General features: G+C 40.7%; 1 protein-coding gene and 1 pseudogene across 3 annotated transcripts; both read right to left on the reverse strand.

Annotated features, from left to right (window-relative positions):
* Positions 1–397: 397 nt before the first annotated feature.
* Positions 398–18,306, reverse strand: TRMO (tRNA methyltransferase O). 3 transcript variants are annotated; one of them, XM_047700528.1, is made up of 5 exons: positions 18,180–18,306; positions 12,158–12,332; positions 8,717–8,874; positions 4,410–5,066; positions 398–1,990 (listed from the first exon to the last, which is right to left on the reverse strand). In XM_047700528.1, exons 1-5 carry the CDS (start codon positions 18,253–18,255, stop codon positions 1,731–1,733), a joined length of 1,326 nt encoding a protein of 441 aa, XP_047556484.1. In that variant the 5' UTR covers positions 18,256–18,306; the 3' UTR covers positions 398–1,730. The 3 variants fall into 3 exon arrangements, with proteins under 3 accessions (XP_047556484.1, XP_047556482.1, XP_047556485.1); XM_047700526.1 differs by having other exon boundaries at positions 4,401–5,066; XM_047700529.1 differs by lacking the exon at positions 398–1,990 and adding an exon at positions 1,997–2,435.
* Positions 7,069–7,150, reverse strand: LOC125084169 (uncharacterized; annotated as a pseudogene).
* Positions 18,307–20,535: the final 2,229 nt, after the last annotated feature.

Here is a 20,535-nt window from a genome sequence, read left to right on the forward strand (position 1 = left end):
AAAGATGTCAAAATCAAAATAAAGGGTAGATCATGCCAATGTCAACTTCCTAGTTCTAATGTTATACTACAGTTTATGTAAGTTACCATAGGAAGAAGCTAGGTGAAGTGTACCCACGGCCTCTACATTATTTTTGCAACTTCCTGTGAATCTATAATTACCTCAAAATAAAGAGCTTATACAAATCAAAGATATCTCCCTACGGAGCACCTGGGTGACTCAGTTGGTTAAGGGTCTGCCTTCGGCTCAGGTCATTATCCTGGGGTTCTGGGATCCAGCCCCACATTGGGCTCCCTGCTAAGTGGGGAGCCTACTTCTCCCTCTCCCTCTGCCTCTGCCACTCCCACTGGGTGTACTTTCTTGCTCTCTCTGTCAAATAAATAAATAAATCTTTAAAAAAAAAAGTTATTTCCCCAAGAGGTTCTAAGTAACCTCAAAGACAATCCAGTTCGGTTCAAGAGTGCAGTGTCATCAGCCACAAATGACTCTGTGCAAGTATCCACAGGTAGCAGAGCTCATTTCAAAACCATGTTCAATCAGCTATTAAGATTTACAGTTGTGATTAGGAAAGCCTGTCATGCTGACAGGTGTCTAATTTGGTTACGCTGATCATAAATCTTCAGCTATCTCAGATCACATCATCAAAATCACCTATAGGCAATACATTCTTACAACTGCTGCCTACGTTGTACTACAAAGGAACCACATACAGACTTCATTACTATATTTATCTAACTGTAACACAGTAACATGCTCATATCTTCCTCCTCCCCAACTATGACTTACAACAAGAACTACAACCTGTTTTTATCTGACTTTATCACCAAAACCTAACCCATTAATAGTTTTTTAGTAAATACTCATAAAACAAGTAAGAAATAAACCAGTAATTAAGTTATTTTCTTCGACTTCTGGGACTTTCTTTGACTTTCTTTTCTGATACAAAGACACCCAAAGAAACATCAGAGTCCCTCTTTGGAATCAGGATTAAGTATATGTATACATATACATACAAATGTGTTTATGATAAAGTCTACAAAACACAGGTGTTTAATTTCTAAAGACCTTTAGAACCACTTGTTTTTGATCTGCTAGTTTCCTAAGACATTGTTAACTCAGTTTGATTTTTTTTTTAAGATTTTTTTTTATTTGACAGAGAGAGAGAGAGCAGAAGCAGGGGGACCAGCAGGTGGAGGAAGAGAGAGAACAGGTTCCCTGCTGAGCAGGGAGCCCGAAATGGGGCTCAATCCCAGGACTCTGGGATCATGACCTGAGCTGAAAGCAGATGCTTAACCTACTGAGCCACCCAGGCACCCCAATTCAGTATGATTTATAATGAAAGAGAGAGGTCAAGCTTTTCCAGATAGGAAAACCAATATGAACTGTTGAACAGATCCCCTGAGCTTATAAGTTCCTGCTAGAATGATCTCTGCCTAGTTTTACCAAGTGCCAAAAACATTCAGCCTCTTTCAGAAATTACTGCGATATCATCACCTTTGGATTCTTTGATATTAACCAAATGAAAAGCAGATGGAAATTTCTCTAACTTTTATCTGTTTATTAAAAATCTTTTTCAAACAAATACTTCGAACAACCATTAACAATCAAAGCAGTGAGATCACTGAGTGTTGCTTCTTTGTGCAAAGAAGGCATACCATTAGCTTGTATAGTTAATGCAACAGCCACATCCAAAGTCAATTAGGCTGTTTTAAACACATGACGGACACTACTTATGATCCCAGAGATACCAAGGACTCCTCGGGGTCAGTCATCTGAATAGGCTCTGAAGCTGGCTTGATCCTTAGAACCTCTGCAAAGCCATCACCAAACCAGCAAGTGACATGTGCTATGTCTACAGTAAAATAGAAAAGGCGGTCCTGGCAGAGCTTCCGTCGATACACAGACCGCGGGTCGGCTGACAGCACAGCCTCAATGGCATGCCTTGCTTCCTCTGCTGATTGAAAATACTTAAATGAAGGCTGACTGCCATCTGCAATGAGAAGAATACAACTTAATGCTGGTCAAATTTCAGTACAGTCAACTTCAACGTGGAGTATCACACTGAATACACTATCACTTGAAATGAACTGGGTTTGGCAATCTACTCAGTTCTTACAGAGAATGTTGCTTTCAAGTGGTTTCATTAGATTAAACTTACGCGTGCCCCAAATTTTCATTCGCTGAACAAAACCTTCTATGTTCAATGTCGACTCTGATTTGATTCCTTGTCATTCCGTTTCTTCTCAGAATGGAGGCATGGTCAGGGAAATGCATGACAGTCCCAGCACTCTCAGAAAGCCACAAGAAAGAAGACTAAACCCACCTATACCCAGAGCACCAGCCATAAGCAAGGGATGGTGTCTCAGAGAGCTGGTGTAACAAGCCCTAGTTAAAGTAACACCACATTCCCTAAGGAACGAGGACTTGGGAGAGTCCTGAACAAAGTAGTATAGATACTCTGAGAAAGTTAAATACCATCACTAGAGAACAAGCCACCCCAAACCACCAAGGTGAGGATGTACAGTAAACAGATGTACACCCTGTTAAGTGGCAAAACTTCCTACATCTGTGTCATCTTGGATGTTTTTTAATTTTTAAAAATACAGTATGAACAAAACTTAAATAAAAAATTAACTGTGACTTAATTTTTAATAGCTACAACATAACATACATCCAAATAAAGGCCAGGCCCTTCCAGGAAGGCATGTGCTTTAAACAATGTTGTTCCTGTTCAAAATACCATCTGGAGTGGTGGTGGATCTTTATTCTTCTGAAAGTAAATTCAGTTTTTAGAAAACAGCCAAAATCACTTGGGTAGTAAGTTCGTAAATAAAGTCATGAAGTTCGATCTTTGGTCAAAAACCAAGGACCAATTCAACTGCTGATCATGTGGAATCCTTAAAAAAAAAAAAAAAAAAAAAAACCACCAAGGACCAATTATGCAGTGCTAAGATTCCTTTACTGCATGGCTCATGAAATGACTCCAAGGCCACCAAAAAAGAGAAATTCCAGAAACATCACACTCTTCAGTAACAGTGTACCTGGTAAAAGCTTCAGGACTTTGCACAGTTGTTCATTTGGCACAGGTGCCCTGCCATCACTTCTCTGCCTACTTATTCTCCCAGGCTCAGCTCAAATACTTTTTCCTCCAGGAAGTACTCCCAAATTTTCTCCCTGTTCCCCAAGTCATAATCCTTTTCCCGTCATGTGCCCATAAGCACTCCATTCCAGCGCCAATCCCCCCACTCCTACCACCAACACACGGCCACCATTTCAGTATCTTTTATCTTTTCTAGACTCTAAAGCTTCTAACAGGGTCATTTCTTATTTCTGTATTAACTCCAAATTCTGCTGGTCCAAATCAGTCCCTGTTTCATAGTTACATTTCATAATTTCTCTTTTTAGTGCTTTTTCAAATCAACAAGGCACATTATAACCTCTCAGACACCCAGCACTATAGTTTGAAAAAGATAAAACTTTCCAGAGTAAGAAGCAATCACTGCTAACTGCAGACGAAAGGGTAAGTAGAAATATAAAGTATCTTCTGAGCAACACTGCTTTCTTTGTTCTTTCACAAAATCCCTTTAAAACTGACCTTCCTCAACTGTATACAATGAGGAAACAACTTTCATAAACAAAACTTTTTTAAATAAAGAGCTCAATTTAAAAATCAGACGCTTTGTTTAAACATAAAGCCTTTGGAAAGAATAAGAAACACACCGTGGAGTGGCACATGAAATCAGACATGTCCTTGGCAACTAACTGGCTGTTCTTACTGGGCTCGCTGCAGCCACCTTCCTTCTAGACTGCTGCCTCACATCTGCTACAGGCTGGGGAACCAGGGGACGGCATCTGTTACAAACTGTGTGTTAAAGTAAACGAGTCCAAGTAAAAGCCCTGTGGCCTCTCTTCTACAGTAAAGGGCACGTCTCCAGTGCTGGGACTTTTTACAGGGACAATTACTGTGCTAAGAGACTTCCCTTCTACCCCTAGGCTCCGTGCCACAGGGAGAGCTATCAGCCGCCTGACAGAATGAGGTGGGATATTTCTCTAGTCAGATAGTAAAACATGAAAAAACTTAATCCAAGTATAGAATGAGCAGAATTTAGCTTCTGAATGCTGTTTGAAAACTCCAGGAACTACTGTAACAGACTGACAAGAGGCCCTAAATCATGCGCCACCTCATGAGGCAGGAGCCATTCTCAGCAAACACTTCACTGAGTGTCTGGGACTCACTGTGCTGAAAAAGGCTCGTCGTCAGATGGTGCTGTTGCCCAAACAGAATTTTATACTCCTACAGTTCGTATAACCAGTCATACTGACAAATCCTCTACATAACTGCCCTCAGAAATACCAAATTGGGCTAAAGCTCTCATTCCAAACTGAGAGACAGAGGGTACCTGGCTCACCTTCTGAACTGAGGTGCTCGAGGTCTGTCACTGCGTGAGGAGTGAAGCGGACTTCCAAGGGGGTCACGGGGGCCTCTCTAACCCAGTCAGGGACTGCGCTGCGGCGGGCTGCACCAGCCATCCTGGAAGGACAGTGAAGAACCACCGGCTGCATCTCCACACTGTTTCCTTGTGCGACCACTGCTTCCTTCCCTCTCTTTAACCTCTTTTCTGTACCTTCCTCTGAAAAGCTCTTCCCCGGGCAATTTGAGCCAATGTGTTCTTCTGCCACACTCAGACTCTGATCACTTCTTGATTCTACACCCAAATCTTCTGCTATCTCCCTGGGCTGAGGGGAGTTTTGCTGGACTTTTGTTGAGTTATCAGGTTTCATGTAGTTTGCTCCTGAAGTTCCATCTTCATGACATTTAGGTTTTTCCTTAGTATGACTACAGGCTTGTGGTTTATCACACCTTGAGAGCTGTCGCTGGTCACAGTGGTCAGTCTTGCCATCAGACTGGGATGTGTTTTGGGATTTATATTGGTTATTCTGTAAATTAAAGTCCTGTAGAGGCTCAATCAAATTTTGTGGCGAGTCATACTCAGCTATGTAGGGCTTTATGTCTAGGACAGGTGTGCCATGAATCATGTCAATTCCAGAAAGGTATATAGCTCCACCTATAATGTGAAAAACACATCCTCTTAGAAATCGTAACAATGAAGAACAGCGCAAACAATTAAGAACCAACATCATCTGCTTATGCCTCACCAAGCTCACTCACAATTCTCTTACACACCAGGTTTTCTTATACCTGGTGTCAACACACCCTTTTCATTCTGCCTGGAAACCCATCTTCTTCTTCACCTGTCAAACTCCCACATGCTCTTTAGGGCTCCTCTATGAAACCTCGCCTACAGAGCCTTTCTGGCTCTTCCACACATAAGCACTCTTTCCTCTGTGTTCCACAGAGAAACTTACGTAAAAACCTCTACTACACCCCTTTTCATATGGTCTGGCAATGACCTAGTCAGTCTCTCTCCCTAGACAGTGTGGGTAGGCCCTTGAGCACTGACTCATTTTTGCATCACTGGGGCTTCTAACTCTGTTCCAGGCATAGCAGAGTCTTCAATATATCTCTGTGGGATCAATGAGGATTTTCACTGTGGCAAATATACACGAAAGTCGCCCCCAGAATGCCCACCTCCTGGTGTTCACACCCTTGGATAATCCCCATCTTTTGAGTGTGACTTGATATCACTCCGATGACTGTGTTACATTATCTAAGACTCCTGTGCCTGCAGGCAGATTCACTAGAGATATTCTCCAGGTGGGCTTGATGAAGTAAGCAACCACCCTGAGAAAGCCCATGTGGCAAGGCACTGCAGAAGCCTTTAGGAGCTGAGGGCAGCCACCAGCCAACAACCAGCAAGCAACTGTGGCTCTCAGTTCCACAACTACAAGGAAGTGAATTCTGCCAACAACATGAGTGAGCCTGGAAGCAAATTCTTCCCCAGTTGAGCCTCCACATAAGAACTCACCTAGATCACACCTTATTTGCAGCCTGGTAAGATCCTAAGCAGAGGACTGGCTTAGCTGTTCCCATATTTCTAAACTAATTATTATGAAACATAGTAATATTTCAAAGAGATAATAAATGTGTGTTGTTTAAACTAAGTAGGGGCCTCTGGGTGGCTCAGTTGGATAAGTGTCTGCCTTTGGGCTCAGGTCATGATCCCAAGGTCCTGGGATCAAGCCCGGTATCAGGCTCCTTGCTCAGTGGGGAGTCTGCTTCTCCCACTCCTTTTGCCCCTCCCCTCCACTTGTGCTCTCTTTCTCTATCTCTCTCAAATAAATAAAATCTTTAAAGAAATTAAAAAAAAAAACAATAAAGTGTATGGCAATTTGTTACACAGCAATGGAAATCAACACATCCATCAAGACTCAAACACTTAAACAGAACAGAGGCCACCACTGCCAAATATTAACAGGTCTTTTGTCTCACTTATACAGCTGCATGTCCAGTGCCTGCCACTGGTGCAGATTCTACTAACTTGATTCTTGGGAAATTGGCCAAATGAGAATCAAAAAATTGCATGTGATCACATTCCATTCTGTCTCCATTTAAGAAAAACAAGACTAACAGAGGACTGATTTCTACAACATGCTCACTACGAATGAGCCTGGAACTTTGGAATAATGACTTTGGACTTCCTAACTAACGGATATGCCCAACAATGTCTGCAGAAGGAAGAAAGAATTGTAGTATACATAAAAGTTCATGGGATTTAGACTTACACAACCACGTGGCTGGATGCTATTAGGCGTATTATCAAACATCAAAGAGCCTCAGCTTCCTCATCCATAGGAGGATTACTACCCTATCAAACCCAAACAGCCACAGAGAGATTACGCACAGCAACACGCTTTATAAACTGTAAAGCACCACGCAAACACTTGTAGTCACCATAACACTTACTTGTAAGAATGTCTACAGTGTTACTGTGTTTGCCTTTTACATTCTAATTTGAGCTCCCCCATGAGAATTTTAAGTTCTTCAATGCAGGGATTTTGTGTGTGTGTGTAAATTTTTATTTTTATCTATTTCTTTTGGTGACACACAATATTTTAATAATGAGAACTGCAAGTGATGACATCATAACAGGATATATTAAAACCTGAAAAAATACAGAGCACTTCATGAATTTGTGTGTCATCCTTGTGCAGGGGCCAATTTTAGCATATGTGCTGCTGAAGCAAGCACAATGCATGGATTTTTATCTAATTTGTTTACCACTATACCCTCAGCACCTAGAACAATGCCTGGCATATACACAGTGCTCTGATAATAAAATGTTTATTAGTACTATTACTCAAGCTGGTTGGCTATCACAAATTGACAAAGCTCAAGTTGGACTGGTTTCAGAAATTTCTTGGAAAACCTATCCAAGGCTGGGCTGAATACAACCCAGGGGACGGAGTTCAAGTTCTGGAAAAAAACAAACAAAATAACTGATCTTACCTATTTAACACTCAGTAGCCTGAAAAGTACTTACAGCTTTTGTCTCATAAGATGCTAAAAAAATAAATAAATAAAAATAAAAAAATACTATGTAGTCCCAGAGAGGGCAGGCCCTACTCCTTCACCCACTTTACAAACCAGGAAGCTAAAGCCTAGAATGGTCTCCTGACCTCCAGTCTTCTGCCTCTCCAACAAATGTGCTTATTGTTAGAGTGATTCAAGAACGGGATGCTTTACTAACAAACAAAACAAACAAACCAAAACTCAAAGATACAGAGAACAGATCACTGGTGGCCAGAGGGAACAGAGTAGGGAGATAAATGAAATGGGTCAAAAGGATCAGGAGATACCAACTCCCAATGATACAATAAGTAAGTCTTGGGGATGTCATGTACAGCACAGTCAGTAATATTGTATCGTATATTTGAAAGTTGTTGAGAGTAGATCTTCAAAGTTCACACAGTAAGAAAAATATTTTAAACTATATGGTGACTATATAGACAATATATCTATATATATATATATAATATATCTATATATTATATATATATGTAATATATATATATCTATATATTGTCTATATATACAATATATAGACAATAATATCTAGACTTATTGTGGTGATGATTTCACAATGTATATAAATACTGAACTATATTGTACACTTGACACTAATACATCAATTATACTTCAAAAAAAAAACCACGGATGCTTCCAAAAAATGTATGGCCCAGTAACTAGGCTATATCTGAATACACAGTTAAAATGAACCTGGTATTCTACACAGGTACTTCCACAATCTGACAGGTGTTTAAATGTTATTATACTGCAATTCATAGCAGACCCTCTGCCACACATCAGAGTTAACAGGTGTACTACAACCACAGCACATGTTCATCTCCTCAAAGTGCTAGAAAGAAATAATACACCACCACCCTACATGTTTACCGTATCTACACATACAAGCAGTTATTCTCTGTTAATTCTGAAAGTGTCCAATTATTGTTGAATAATTTTGTATTTACTGTATTCTAAGTCAGAGAAAATTTGGTTACTAATTTAATTATTTTTTAATAATGTAATAGTTTCTAATATATGGGATGATATAATTAAACTCTGAGTATCCTATAAGAGCTGATTTCAAAGGGTGACATTCTTTTTTAGTCATTTCTTCTTCCATGCCTGGTAATCCCCAGGGGTTAACACCACTGGTACTCCTCCAAGTAACAGCCAGTTAATACTAAGTTTGTTTTATAAGACTTCTTTTAGATAAGGAAAAAAGATAAAAGTAGAAATGAAATTTGTTACCTTCTACCTTTTCCAGTTTGGCCAGGGTCAGTCCTATTGCATTGGGACGATGTGGGCTCCTTGTGGAGAAAACTCCAGTCTTTATTCCATTCAGCCTAGGAGGCTGCACTTTTGCCTTACAGCTCAAATGACCATTTTTGTGAAAAACAAACAAAATCCTATTGAAAATAAACCAAACCACCAAGTAAGGAAAGAATACTAATCAATTTATCATAATAATTTTATGGGGAAAAAGAACTTTAATCTTTAATCCCACAAGTTAAAGCTGAACGAATGCTTTTTAACGGTACTAAAATGTAATCAGTGGGGAAAAAAATAATGCCATTCTCATTCCTTGAAGGATGGCAGCGTCTTATCTCTATATCCTAACAAAATTACTGGTATGTTGCAGGAACTTTTACAAGTAAAAGTGCCTGAATAAGCCTGAATAAGCAATATTTACAAAGTAAGAGCCTGCTATTTGCCAGGCAGTCTGCTACACATTTTTATACTTATTTAACTCTCTTAACAAGCCCAGGACTTGTAATTTATCCTCCATTTTAAGAATGAGGCAATCCAGGTTCAGAAATGTTAAATAACTTCACTGGGTCTTCCTAAATAAAACAGAAAAGCAGGAAGCCATAAAGAGAAACAATAACAGATTCAAACTCATTAAATCATTAAATTTATGACTATAAAATGTAATCCCAGGAGAAAATGTTTGCTACATGTGCAATAGATAATGGGTTAATATCTGTGGTATATAAACTGTTCCTACAAATCACAAAGGGGAACTCATTATAAGAAATTAAGCAAAGACAGGGTGCCTGGGTGGCTCAGTTGTTGGGCCTCTACCTTCCGTTCAGGTTATGATCCCAGAGTCCTGGAACTGAGTCCCACATTGGGCTCCCTGCTCGGTGGAGAGCCTGCTTCTCCTTCTCCCACTCCCCCTGCTTGTGTTCCTTCTCTCACTACGTCACCCTCTGTCAAATAAATAAATAAAATCTTTAAAAAAAAAAAAAAAGAAAGAAAGAAAGAAAGAAAAAAGAAAAAGGGGCGCCTGGGTGGCTCAGTGGGTTAAGCCTCCATCTTCAGCTCAAGTCATGATCTCAGGGTCCTGGGATCGAGTCCCGAATCGGGCTCTCTGCTTAGCAGGGAGCCTGCTTCCCCCTCCCTCTCTGCCTGCCTCTCTGCCTGCTTGTGATCTCTCTGTCAAATAAATAAATAAAATATTTAAAAAAGAAAAAAAAGAAATTAAGCAAAGAACATGAATTGACAAAAGAGTAAGAAATAACAGCAAATCAAATGAAAAGATGTTGAACCTCAATAATAATTAAGAAATTTAACTGAAAAATAAAATATTGTTTTTCTCAGGTCACCTGGATGGCTCAGTCGGTTGAGCATGTGACTCTTGATTTCAGCTCAGGTCATGATCTCAGGGTGGTGAGATCAGTCCCCGCTTAGGATTCTCTCCTTCTGCCCCTCTACCCATGTGTGTGCATGCTCACTCTCTCTCTCAAATAATAAACAAAATCTTTTAAAAAAATCTTGGTTTTGGGGCACCTGGGTGGCTCAGTGGGTTGGGCCTCTGCCTTCAGCTCAGGTCATGATCTCAGGGTCCTGGGATCAAGCCCCGAACCGGGCTCTCCGCTCAGCGGGGAACCTGCTTCCCCCTCTCTCTCTGCCTGCCTCTCTGCCTACTTGTGATCTCTCTCTCTCTGTGTCAAGTAAATAAATAAAATCTTTGAAAAAAAAAAATCTTGTTTTTCCCTGTCTGACAAAATGCAGAAAAACTGGAACATAGACGGTGTTAGCAAGGATGTAAGGAAAAGGTCATTTTCATACACTTACGATACACAAATTAAGCTTTTTAGAGCAGTCTGGCAGTAGCCCTCCAAAATTATAAATATGCACACCCTCTAGCTCAATATAACCATTTCTGATACTTATGTGTGAAAATGTACATGTGCCAAGATCTGTGTCTAAGAAGGTTTGCTACAGCATTACTATAATAGTAAAATAACTATCCATTAACAAAAGAGTGGTCAAATCATGTCATATCTATATTTTGCAATAAGAGACAGCCATTAAAGCAAAAAGAAGAAATCTGTATGCATTGTCATGATATACACTGTTAAATGAAGAAAACATATTCCATTGTTTAAAACAAACACCTACCCTGGTGTGTATGTTTATGCTTCTATATATATTAAAAAAGAAAAAGAAAAATAAAAGGCCTGGTAGCATGTAACCAAGCTATTAACAATAAAAATCTCTGAAGAGTGCTGGGGCTAAGGATGAGAGAGAAGACAAATAGGAGGGATACAAAAAATCTCTTTATATAGATCTGGACCCATTTTTTTTAATTATCAGCAATGGTCTTAATTTAATTAATTTAACCAAGATCATACAAACTAGGTCAGACACAATGTTGCTTTTACTCTACCCACATCTCCAAATTAACAAAAACATAAGCTATCTCAGAATAAATACTTCATTTATGTCTTCACCCGTAAAATTAGACCAAGTCATACTGGTGATGCTGGAGTGGGTAAGAACGGATAGAGACAGAATTCCAAGTGACAGTAACACTAGTATAACACAGGTGCTAATATAAGTAACACTTCATTTAGTGTCCAGATTTCTTTTTTTTTTTTTTTTAATTTTTTTTTTTTTTTTTTTTTTTTTAATTTGACAGAGAGAAATCACAAGTAAGCAGAGAGGCAGGCAGAGAGAGAGGAGGAAGCAGGCTCCCCGCTGAGCAGAAAGCCCGATGTGGGGCTCGAACCCAGGACCTGGGATCATGACCTGAGCCGAAGGCAGCGGCTTAACCCACTGAGCCACCCAGGCGCCCCAGTGTCCAGATTTCTAAAGTCTCTTTTGTCTCTTAGGAAGAACAAACTTAATTGTTAATGGTCAAGAGCAGAGTCTGCAAACTTTTTCTGTAAAGGGTCATACGCTAAGTATTTGAGTTTACATGCCAACAAGTCTGTTGTAACCATTCAACTCTGCCACTGTACCACAAAAGCAGCCACACACAATATATAAACGAATGGGAATGGCTGTGTTCCCATAAACTTATTTACAAAGATGGGGAAAAAACAAAGATGGAGGGGTAGATGGATTTGGTCCACGGCCTGTAGCTTGCTGACCCCTAGTCCAGAGGATAGAATAATGACTCACAGGCAGAATCACAAAGGTCCATAGAATACAACTCAACAGAAGGCATTCATCACAATCAGGACCAACTGCAAATGGAACGAGTCCCCTCAGTGGATCCCAAGCTTCCGTGAGAATGCCCAAGTTATGCCTACAGTCACGTGTGTGAATATGCAACAGGAATTCCATGCAACAGCTAAGTGTGGTCTGGAGGGAAGACTCTAAGGTTGCCTTCGATGGGAGTACTTTACTCAAGAGCAGGTTCTGACCCAAAGACCCACTTCTAACCATAAAACAACTTACCAAACATGAGAAAACTGTTCTAAGCCCATCAAGGAATGTTCAGGATTATTAAAGATGCTCTTTCTAATTCTCAAACAAGCCCGTGAATGGCTACAAATAGACGGCTGCCTTGGAGTACCATTCTTGGCTGAGAAACAGGATTCCAAGTAGCCAATTGGCTCAGTTAAAAGATTCCCTACAGAAGAAAAGTAGGTAAGAAATCATTAGTCAAAATGTCAAATAGAGATGTAGGAAAACATGTTTTCTTTAATGACTGATTTCATAATTTTAGCATCTACCAAGTGTTATGCAACTATTAAAAATGATTCATATGTCATGAATACATATAAATAAATATATCATCACCACACACATATTATTATATCCCTTTTGACAGCCAGAGAGAGTAGAGGTCTAAGAAAGACAGGGGGCTCGAGGCACCTGGGTGGCTCAGTGGACTAAGCCTCTGCCTTTGGCTCAGGTCGTGATGTCAGGATCCTGGGATGGAGCCCTGCATCGGGCTCTCTGCTCAGCGGGGAGCCTGCTTCCTTCTCTCTCTGCCTGCCTCTCTGCCCATTTGTGATCTGTTTGTCAAATAAATAAATAAAATTTTTTAATCTTTTTTTTAAAGATTTTATTTATTTATTTGACAGAGAGAGATCACAAGTAGATAGAGAAGCAGGCAGAGAGAGAGAGGGAAGCAGGCTCCCTGATGAGCAGAGAACCCGATGCGGGACTCCATCCCAGGACCCTGAGATCACGACCTGAGCCGAAGGCAGAGGCTTAATCCACTGAGCCACCTAGGTGCCCTAAATAAATAAAATCTTTAAAAAAAAAAAAGAAAGACAAGAGGAATTCTCAGAAGTTCTACTATGACCATAACTCAAATTCAATGTTACCATTACTAAGGTATGTGACTTTGGTCAGAGCTAAAAGAGTATTTAGGGGCACCTGGGTGGCTCAGTGGGTTAAGCCTCTGCCTTCAGCTCAGGTCATGGTCTCAGGGTCCTGGGATCGAGCCCTGCATTGGGCTCTCTGCTCGGCAGGCAGCGTGCTTCCCCCTCTCTTTCTGCCTCCTCTCTGCCTACTTGTGACCTCTCTCCGTGTGTCAAATAAATAAATAAAAATAAAAAAGCATTTAAAATACAGGGAATTGGGGCACCTGGGTGACTCAGTCAGTTAAGCATCTCAACTCTTGCTTTCTGCTCAGGTCATGATCTCAGAGTTGTGAGATCAAGCTGCAAGTTGGGCTCTGTGCCAAGCATGGAGTCTTGTCCACATTCTCTCCCTCTCCCTCCCCCGCCCCTTCCTCAGCTCACGCTTGTGTGCACACTCTCTCTAAAGAATAAATGAATTCTTTTTTTGTTTTAAAGGTTTGATTTATTTGACAGAGAGAAACACAGCAAGAAAGGGATCACAAGAAGGGGGAGTTGGAAAGGGAGAAGCAGGCTTCCCGCTGAGCAGACAGCTCAATGTGGGGCTGGATCCCAGCACCCTGGGATCACGACCTGAGCCAAAGGCAGACCCTTAACAACTGAGCCACTCACGCACCCTAAGAATAAATGAATTCTTAAAAAAATTTTTTTTTAAATAGAGGGAATAACATGCACAAAGTTAAATGACAAGTGTTACAGCACATGCAGAGAACAAGTTATTTTGATTGGCTGGAGTGTGAAAGATAAGGCAAAGAATAACAAAAGAAAAGGAGACAGATTGTATACAGACATCCTCATGCTTTTCACAAGCTTGCGTGTAAGCCACTGTGTGTTTGTGAAAGACCTACCTCAGTACCTGTTTTTGCTAATCAAAAGAAATCCAAAAAGAATGTTTGATTTTACCAAAAAAAAAAAAAAAAAGGCTAAAATGGAAAGCGCTCAGCATCTGTTTTCCAGCAAGCTGTTATAGATGCAGGATGCACCCCAAGCAGTGAGATCAGCCCCACCCAGGTCCTTCCCCAGGAACTACACTCAGCATCTGAACATCAAGCCACCAGAGCTTTGAACTGTGTCTGTGAGCATCTGTGCTTTATCTTGATTTATTTTGTGCATCAACTAACAATATGTGTCCTGAAGTAACAGAAAAGCCTAAGAGAGGTAATTTTTTGGGCCTGGGAACATTCAACAATTTTTCCACATAAATTAATGGTAATTGCTTCTTCACATTATGCCATTTCAGGTCACAAAAAATTTCATAGGAATGATCTACTTTCACATAGTGTGGGCAACATGTTCCAAATAAGCATACATTCAACTAAAAAGAACCGAACAGGGACGCCTGGGTGGCTCAGCTGGTTAAGCAGCTGCCTTCGGCTCAGGTCGTGATCCCAGCCTCCTGGGATCGAGTCCCACATCGGGCTCCTTGCTCGGCAGGGAGCCTGCTTCTCCCTCTGCCTCTGCCTGCCACTCTATCTGCCTCTGCTCACTCTCTCTGTCAAATAAATAAATAAAATCTTTAAAAAAAAAAAAAAAGAACCGAACAGGGGTGCCTGGGTCGTTCAGTCAGTTAAGCATTTGCCTTCAGCTCAGGTCAGGATCCCTGGGATCAAGCCCCACTTCAGGCCCCCTGCTTAACGGGAAGCTTGCTTCTTTTCCCTCTGCCTGCTGCTCCCCCTGCTTATACTCTCTCTCTGTCAAGTAAATAAATAAAAATCTTGGGAAAAAAAAAAAAGGAACAGAATATATGAAACAAAGTAGTTTAAGCAATAAAGGGAGTACATGGGATCATAATCATACTACTAAAATATCTACAGACAGAACAGATTTCAGGTTTGGCTTGGTCTAGTAGCTCTCAGCCCCTAGAATGTAAGCTCCATGTGGCAGGAGTTTTTCTACCTTGTTCACTGCTACGTTCACGGCCTAGTACATTGCGTGCAAGGGGGTAGGTACTCAAAAAATTCATGTTACATGGAAAAAAAAAGGATTGTTTAAGTCTAAACTGGTTAAAATGGAAAGTGAGAGGCACCTGGGTGACTCAGTTGGTTGGGCCTCTGCCTTCAGCTCAGGTCATGATCTCAGGGTCCTGGGATCGAGCCCCACATTGGGCTCTCTGCTCAGCGGGAAGGCTGCTTTCCCCTCTCTCTCTGCCTCTCTGACTACTTATGATCTGTCAAATAAATAAATAAAATCTTTAAAAAAAAGAAAAAAAAAAGTGGGCGCCTAGGTGGCTCAGTTGGTTAAGTGACTGCCTTCAGCTCAGGTCATGATCCTGGAGTCCAGGGATCAAGTCCCACAGGGATCAAGTCCCATATTGGGCTCCCTGCTCAGCAGGGAGTCTGCTTCTCCCTCTGATCCTCTCCCCTCTCATGCTCTCTTTCTCAAGTAAATAAATAAAATCTTTAAAAAAAAAAAAAAAGGACAGTGAAAAATTGAAAGAATATAATGTCATTTAAGAACGTTTGTTTTTACATTTACCTATTTAAATATGTAACTGTATATGTTTAGAAAGCTGTCTGAAAGGATATTTCACCAAAATGTTAACATTTTGGTAAAATGGACATGGTAATATGGTAAAAATGGATAGTGAGATTTCTGGACTATTTTTATACTTTGTAATTTGTATAATATTCAAAATTTTTTAAATCATCAGAAATCCTCTTCTTTTTTCTTCCTAAGTAGTAACTCCTTTCAAAAGACAAGAACTTGGCAAAGCAGAACCAATATAGGTTTCAAGTCCAAGGTATCCACAACTAGCATTTTGAATTTACAAATAACTTTTTTTTCCACATTTCATGAAAAATGTACTAACTTCTTTTAAGAGATGACATACAGACACTCTAGACCATCATTTTCTTTTCAGCTTCCATTAATTAAATCTATCTACCAGCACAAGTGGTAAGATTATAGGCCTGGTGTTGTCCCTCACAGTACCTAATGTTCATTACTTTTCACTTATAAAAACTGTATTATTGGCTACATATAAAATATTACATGTATTAAATGTGTAACAGAGCATAATACTATGAAATCCTGTGTACCCACCCACCCAAAGAACTAGAGCTTTACCAACAAAACGTATCTTTTTATGTTGCTTCTCTCCTATGGCAACCCATCCTTTCTCCCTGAGATAAACAGGTGCCTGAATGGGATCTTTATCACTCACTACCTTTAATATAATTTTATCACATGCATATGCATGCCTAGATAATATTTATTTTGTTTTGAATTCCATAAAAACTGGGATTGAACTGCAGGTTATCTTCTCAGACTTGCTTTTTCTCTCTCAGTATTACAATTCTAAGACCCTTCCATATTGTGTATGCTTTTGATGACTTTAAAATATTTTTCCAAATATGCTTACAGGCATTCTTTTGTTTATCCTCATCCATGTTTCTGTGGAATAAAGATAGTAAACAATTTAGAGATGAAGAAACTAAGGCCAAACAATTCTCTGGTCTTCATTAAAACGCCATAAAGAAAAATGGCCAAAAAAAGACCCCTCACCTAGTAAGATGGGATCCCTGTGTCTTGTTTTCATTTGTTTAGCAAACATTCCAATATTCTACAACTGCCAGACATTGAGCTAAGTAAGCTTGGGTAAAAGAAACAAGAATTCTTATCACAGCAGAATTAACAGTTGGTTGGGGAGAACCTCACAATATGTTTCAACATCATGGGAAAAATATGGAAAGCACCTAGTGCCACACAAAGTGCTCAGCAAATCGTGGTTTTCCAAGCTCTTACTTAGGCATTTCTCTCATTTTAACAATACTGCAATTGTACCAACTGTGTAATACGAGAAAAACCAACAAGTTATTAATGCAGAGTTTTTGTACTCAAAGTTTATCTGTATGTCTTAGTGCTGACAGAAAGTTCAGGTCCTTATGACCCTCCTGTCCAGACCGTAAAATTACCCTTGTTATAATTCATGTCCCCAGCACAGTTCCCTCCCCTTCTTAAAATACACTACACCAGTACTCCAGACTCTGAGTTCCTTAATTTTATGCTACCTCCAACTAAATTTTTCACTTTTCTGTTAACAGACATTGTATTTCTTAACCTGGTATTCAAGGTTCTCTACAATCTGAATCCAATCAACCTCCTTGCTCCATCCAGTATTTCAAATTTATACTCCCCAGTCTGGTGTTATGCAGACCTCTAAGCCCTGCTCCTTCCTGCCTATGAAAATATTAGGCCTGTAATCTGGCACTGTGCAACAATTTTTTTTTTAAATGAGCACAACCTTCTACAAGTAACAGTCCTTTTAGTAAATTCAATCTAAGTTAAACTTTTATAACATGCACAAACATTTCAGTCTTAAGAATTTTCTTCACAATGAAAACTGGCAGTAACCTAAAAGCCCAACAATAAGGAATTGGCTAATTAGAACACATCTCTAAAGCAAAGTACTCTGCAATCCCTTAAAACTATTAATGGCCACCCATTATATGAAATTTAAGTTTTAGAAAGAAGTTATAAGACAGTGGGGTCACATAATTCATTTTCTAGTGTGCATGCGCAGAAACAAGTATGTAAGGTAGGCACCAGGATATTAACAGCGGTTTTCTCTGGGTGATGGCAGACTTTTTCTTCCATTTGTGTCTTCTAATTTCTAATGCTAATATTCGGCTCTATATAATGAGGTGAAAATAAACTCAAGCCCAACTTTCCGGGCCCAGTTTAAAAAGATGTCCTGTCTCTCCTTTTCGCCCTAGAACTTTTCCACATCTCCCGTCTCACTTCCTACAGCACAGGATGCCTCTCTCGGGGGTATTTATTAATTCCTAACCCGCGTAACACCAGCGTTCACATCCTATCTCTCCTACGTGAGCAAAAACTCTGTGAGAAAGGCTGTTACACTGCACGTGTCTGTTCCAGCCACGGTGCCAAGCCCAACCCAACCGCAGCTACCAGGAACGGAACAGATGACATCATGCCGCTCGCCTCAGCAAAATCACGTGCTCCCTAGTGCACGTGATCCGTGGCTTCAAGAACTGCAACGACCCACGGGTTCACGTTGTCGCATTTTACATCCCGTTCCGAAGTCAGGTCTGCGCCTGCGCCCAGACCTCTTTTGGGTGCGGAACCGCTGGTCTCTCAGAAGTTACCTGTTTCCAGAGCCGGCTTCACGCACCCACACCCGGTCGCTGTGGGCTGAGGCCCCGGCTCTTCCAACACGCGCATGGCGACTGCTCACTGAGGTGTCGACTGGCAGCGACAGGCCTTCCGCTTCCGGTCTCCGAGCTGGGTGCCTGCGCAGTAGCCGCTCTGACGGGGTGGCGCGAGCCCAGCGCCTGGCGCATGGGCGGGTAGTGGGACGCGCTCTAGGCGGACGCTGCCTGTGGCACTGGTAAGGTTTCGATTTCCATTTCCCGGCTTCGGTTTCTCTGCCGGATCTGATTCTGATCCTTCGCGCTGACCCGCTGCGATTCCCTGCCAGTCAGCGACTCCGAATTCCCGCGCTTGTGAAGGGGGACACTGCGATGAAGATTTACGCACTAAGATGTCTCTCTCAAACATTGATATAAACAATTTACGTGACCAATGAATGGCACTGATTTTTAAAGACAAAAGATATGTTTATGCAGTTGACCACTTAGCATAACGATGGGATGTTAGGAAATTAGAAATTTTTTTTTTTTAAAGAAGATCCTGTAGTTCATGGGTGCCCACAAGGCATTTTTTTTAAAGATTTTATTTATTTATTTGACACACACAGAGAGAGAGAGATCACAAATAGGCAGAGAGGCAGGCAGAGGGCAGCCCCGCTGAGCGGGGAGCACGACTGGGGGGCGCAATACCGGGACCCTGGGATCATGACCTGAGCGAAAGGCAGAGGCTTAACCCACTGAGCCACGCAGGCGCCCTGGGAAATTTGAAATTCTTGAGTGGTGGGAATACACATGATTATACTTCTGTATACTCCCAACTTTTCCTCAATAAAAACGAAGTTTTGTCAGCAAGGAGCCCTAACTGAACCTTATTTCACGTCTAATGGATGGTGAGCGTCACACTAGAGTAGGAGTTAAGGAGTCCGAACTTTTCTGTGCTCCATACCCTATGGGAACTGAAGCAAGAATGAAATTCGGAGTCAATATGCTATGTACATGGGAGAGATTGTGATAGTTGTTTCTGGGCAAGCTGTGAAAGATTGAGAGCCAACAAGAATCCTGATTTCATCCCATGAGAAGACCAGTTACCCTTGCAGCGATACTATCCTTTCACCTACTTATTTGTAAAGTCATCTCTCCCCTGTATCAAGTTTCTCTGTACATAAAATTCTGTTTCTGGGTTTTTTTTATCCTGTTTGGGGTCGGGGAACATAGGGGTTGCAATATAAAATATCCAGAAGCATGCAAGTCCACAGATTTTTAAAGCTCAACCATGAAAATCTGTTGCTAAACCTTCTCATTTCTCATGGCGTTATATAAGATCACTAGTAGAAAATAACCGGCAACACCCAAAGATTTAAGGAGAAGGTTGTGTAAAACACACACTTTGGGGCACCTAGGTGTCTCAGTCAGTTAAGCATCTGCCTGCGGCTCAGGTCATGATCCCAGGGTCTTGGGATCTAGTCCGGTGTAAGGGTTCTGCACTCAGCCGGAAGCCTGCTTCTCCCTCTCCTCCCTGCTCCTGCTCTATCTCTGTCCCTCTCTCCAATAAATAAAATCTTAAGAAAATAATAAAAATAAAACACACACTTTAAAATTGGTCAACTTCATATATGAGTCCTAGGTCCATGAAAATTTGGAAAAGAATACTGTTAATCTGTTTCCAGAAGGAATGCCATTAATATGTGCACTTGCAGAAACAAGTTTGAAAACAATTGAGCTATACACACTTTATAAAACTGGGGCTGTAATAGCTGTGTTTGCCACTAGATGGTGGTATTAAAAGTGATGTCTTGCTTAATTTGTTGACAGACGAGTGTGGGAAAAGAGAGGTATTTGCCCTCTTGACACTAGATATCATTATCTAAAGATAATCACGAAAAATAATGCATTACCAAGTGTGACAAGAACTGAGATGCAAAGCAGATTTGGAGACACTGATGAAGTAGCTTGCTACATCCAAATTTCAAAGATAAATTTTCTTTTTATGGAAAACAGGAACTTAAATATATAGCAACTTTATTATGCGATCTGAGGCTTTTTATTACCCTTTCTAGAGTTATATCTGATTATTTATAGTTTATAAGGCAACTGTTCTTTGGAGGTGAGACCTAGGAATCTGCCTTTAAAAAGCCTAAATGATTCTAATACAGGTGATCATCAGCCTACACTTGGAGAGACACCACCTCTTAGAATGGTTCTTAACCTTCCATTTGGATGAAGGATCCCTTTGAAAAGCAATTAAAGCTTTGGGATTTTTAAGAACCACTATTGTACCTACCATGAGAGGAAAGTAGCACAAAGTAGGGGTAGATGTTTACAAAACCTTTGATTCTGTGACCTCAAGGTTCAA

The sequence above is a fragment of the Lutra lutra genome, chromosome 13 (assembly GCF_902655055.1).
Source record: "Lutra lutra chromosome 13, mLutLut1.2, whole genome shotgun sequence".
Lineage (NCBI taxonomy): Eukaryota > Metazoa > Chordata > Mammalia > Carnivora > Mustelidae > Lutra > Lutra lutra.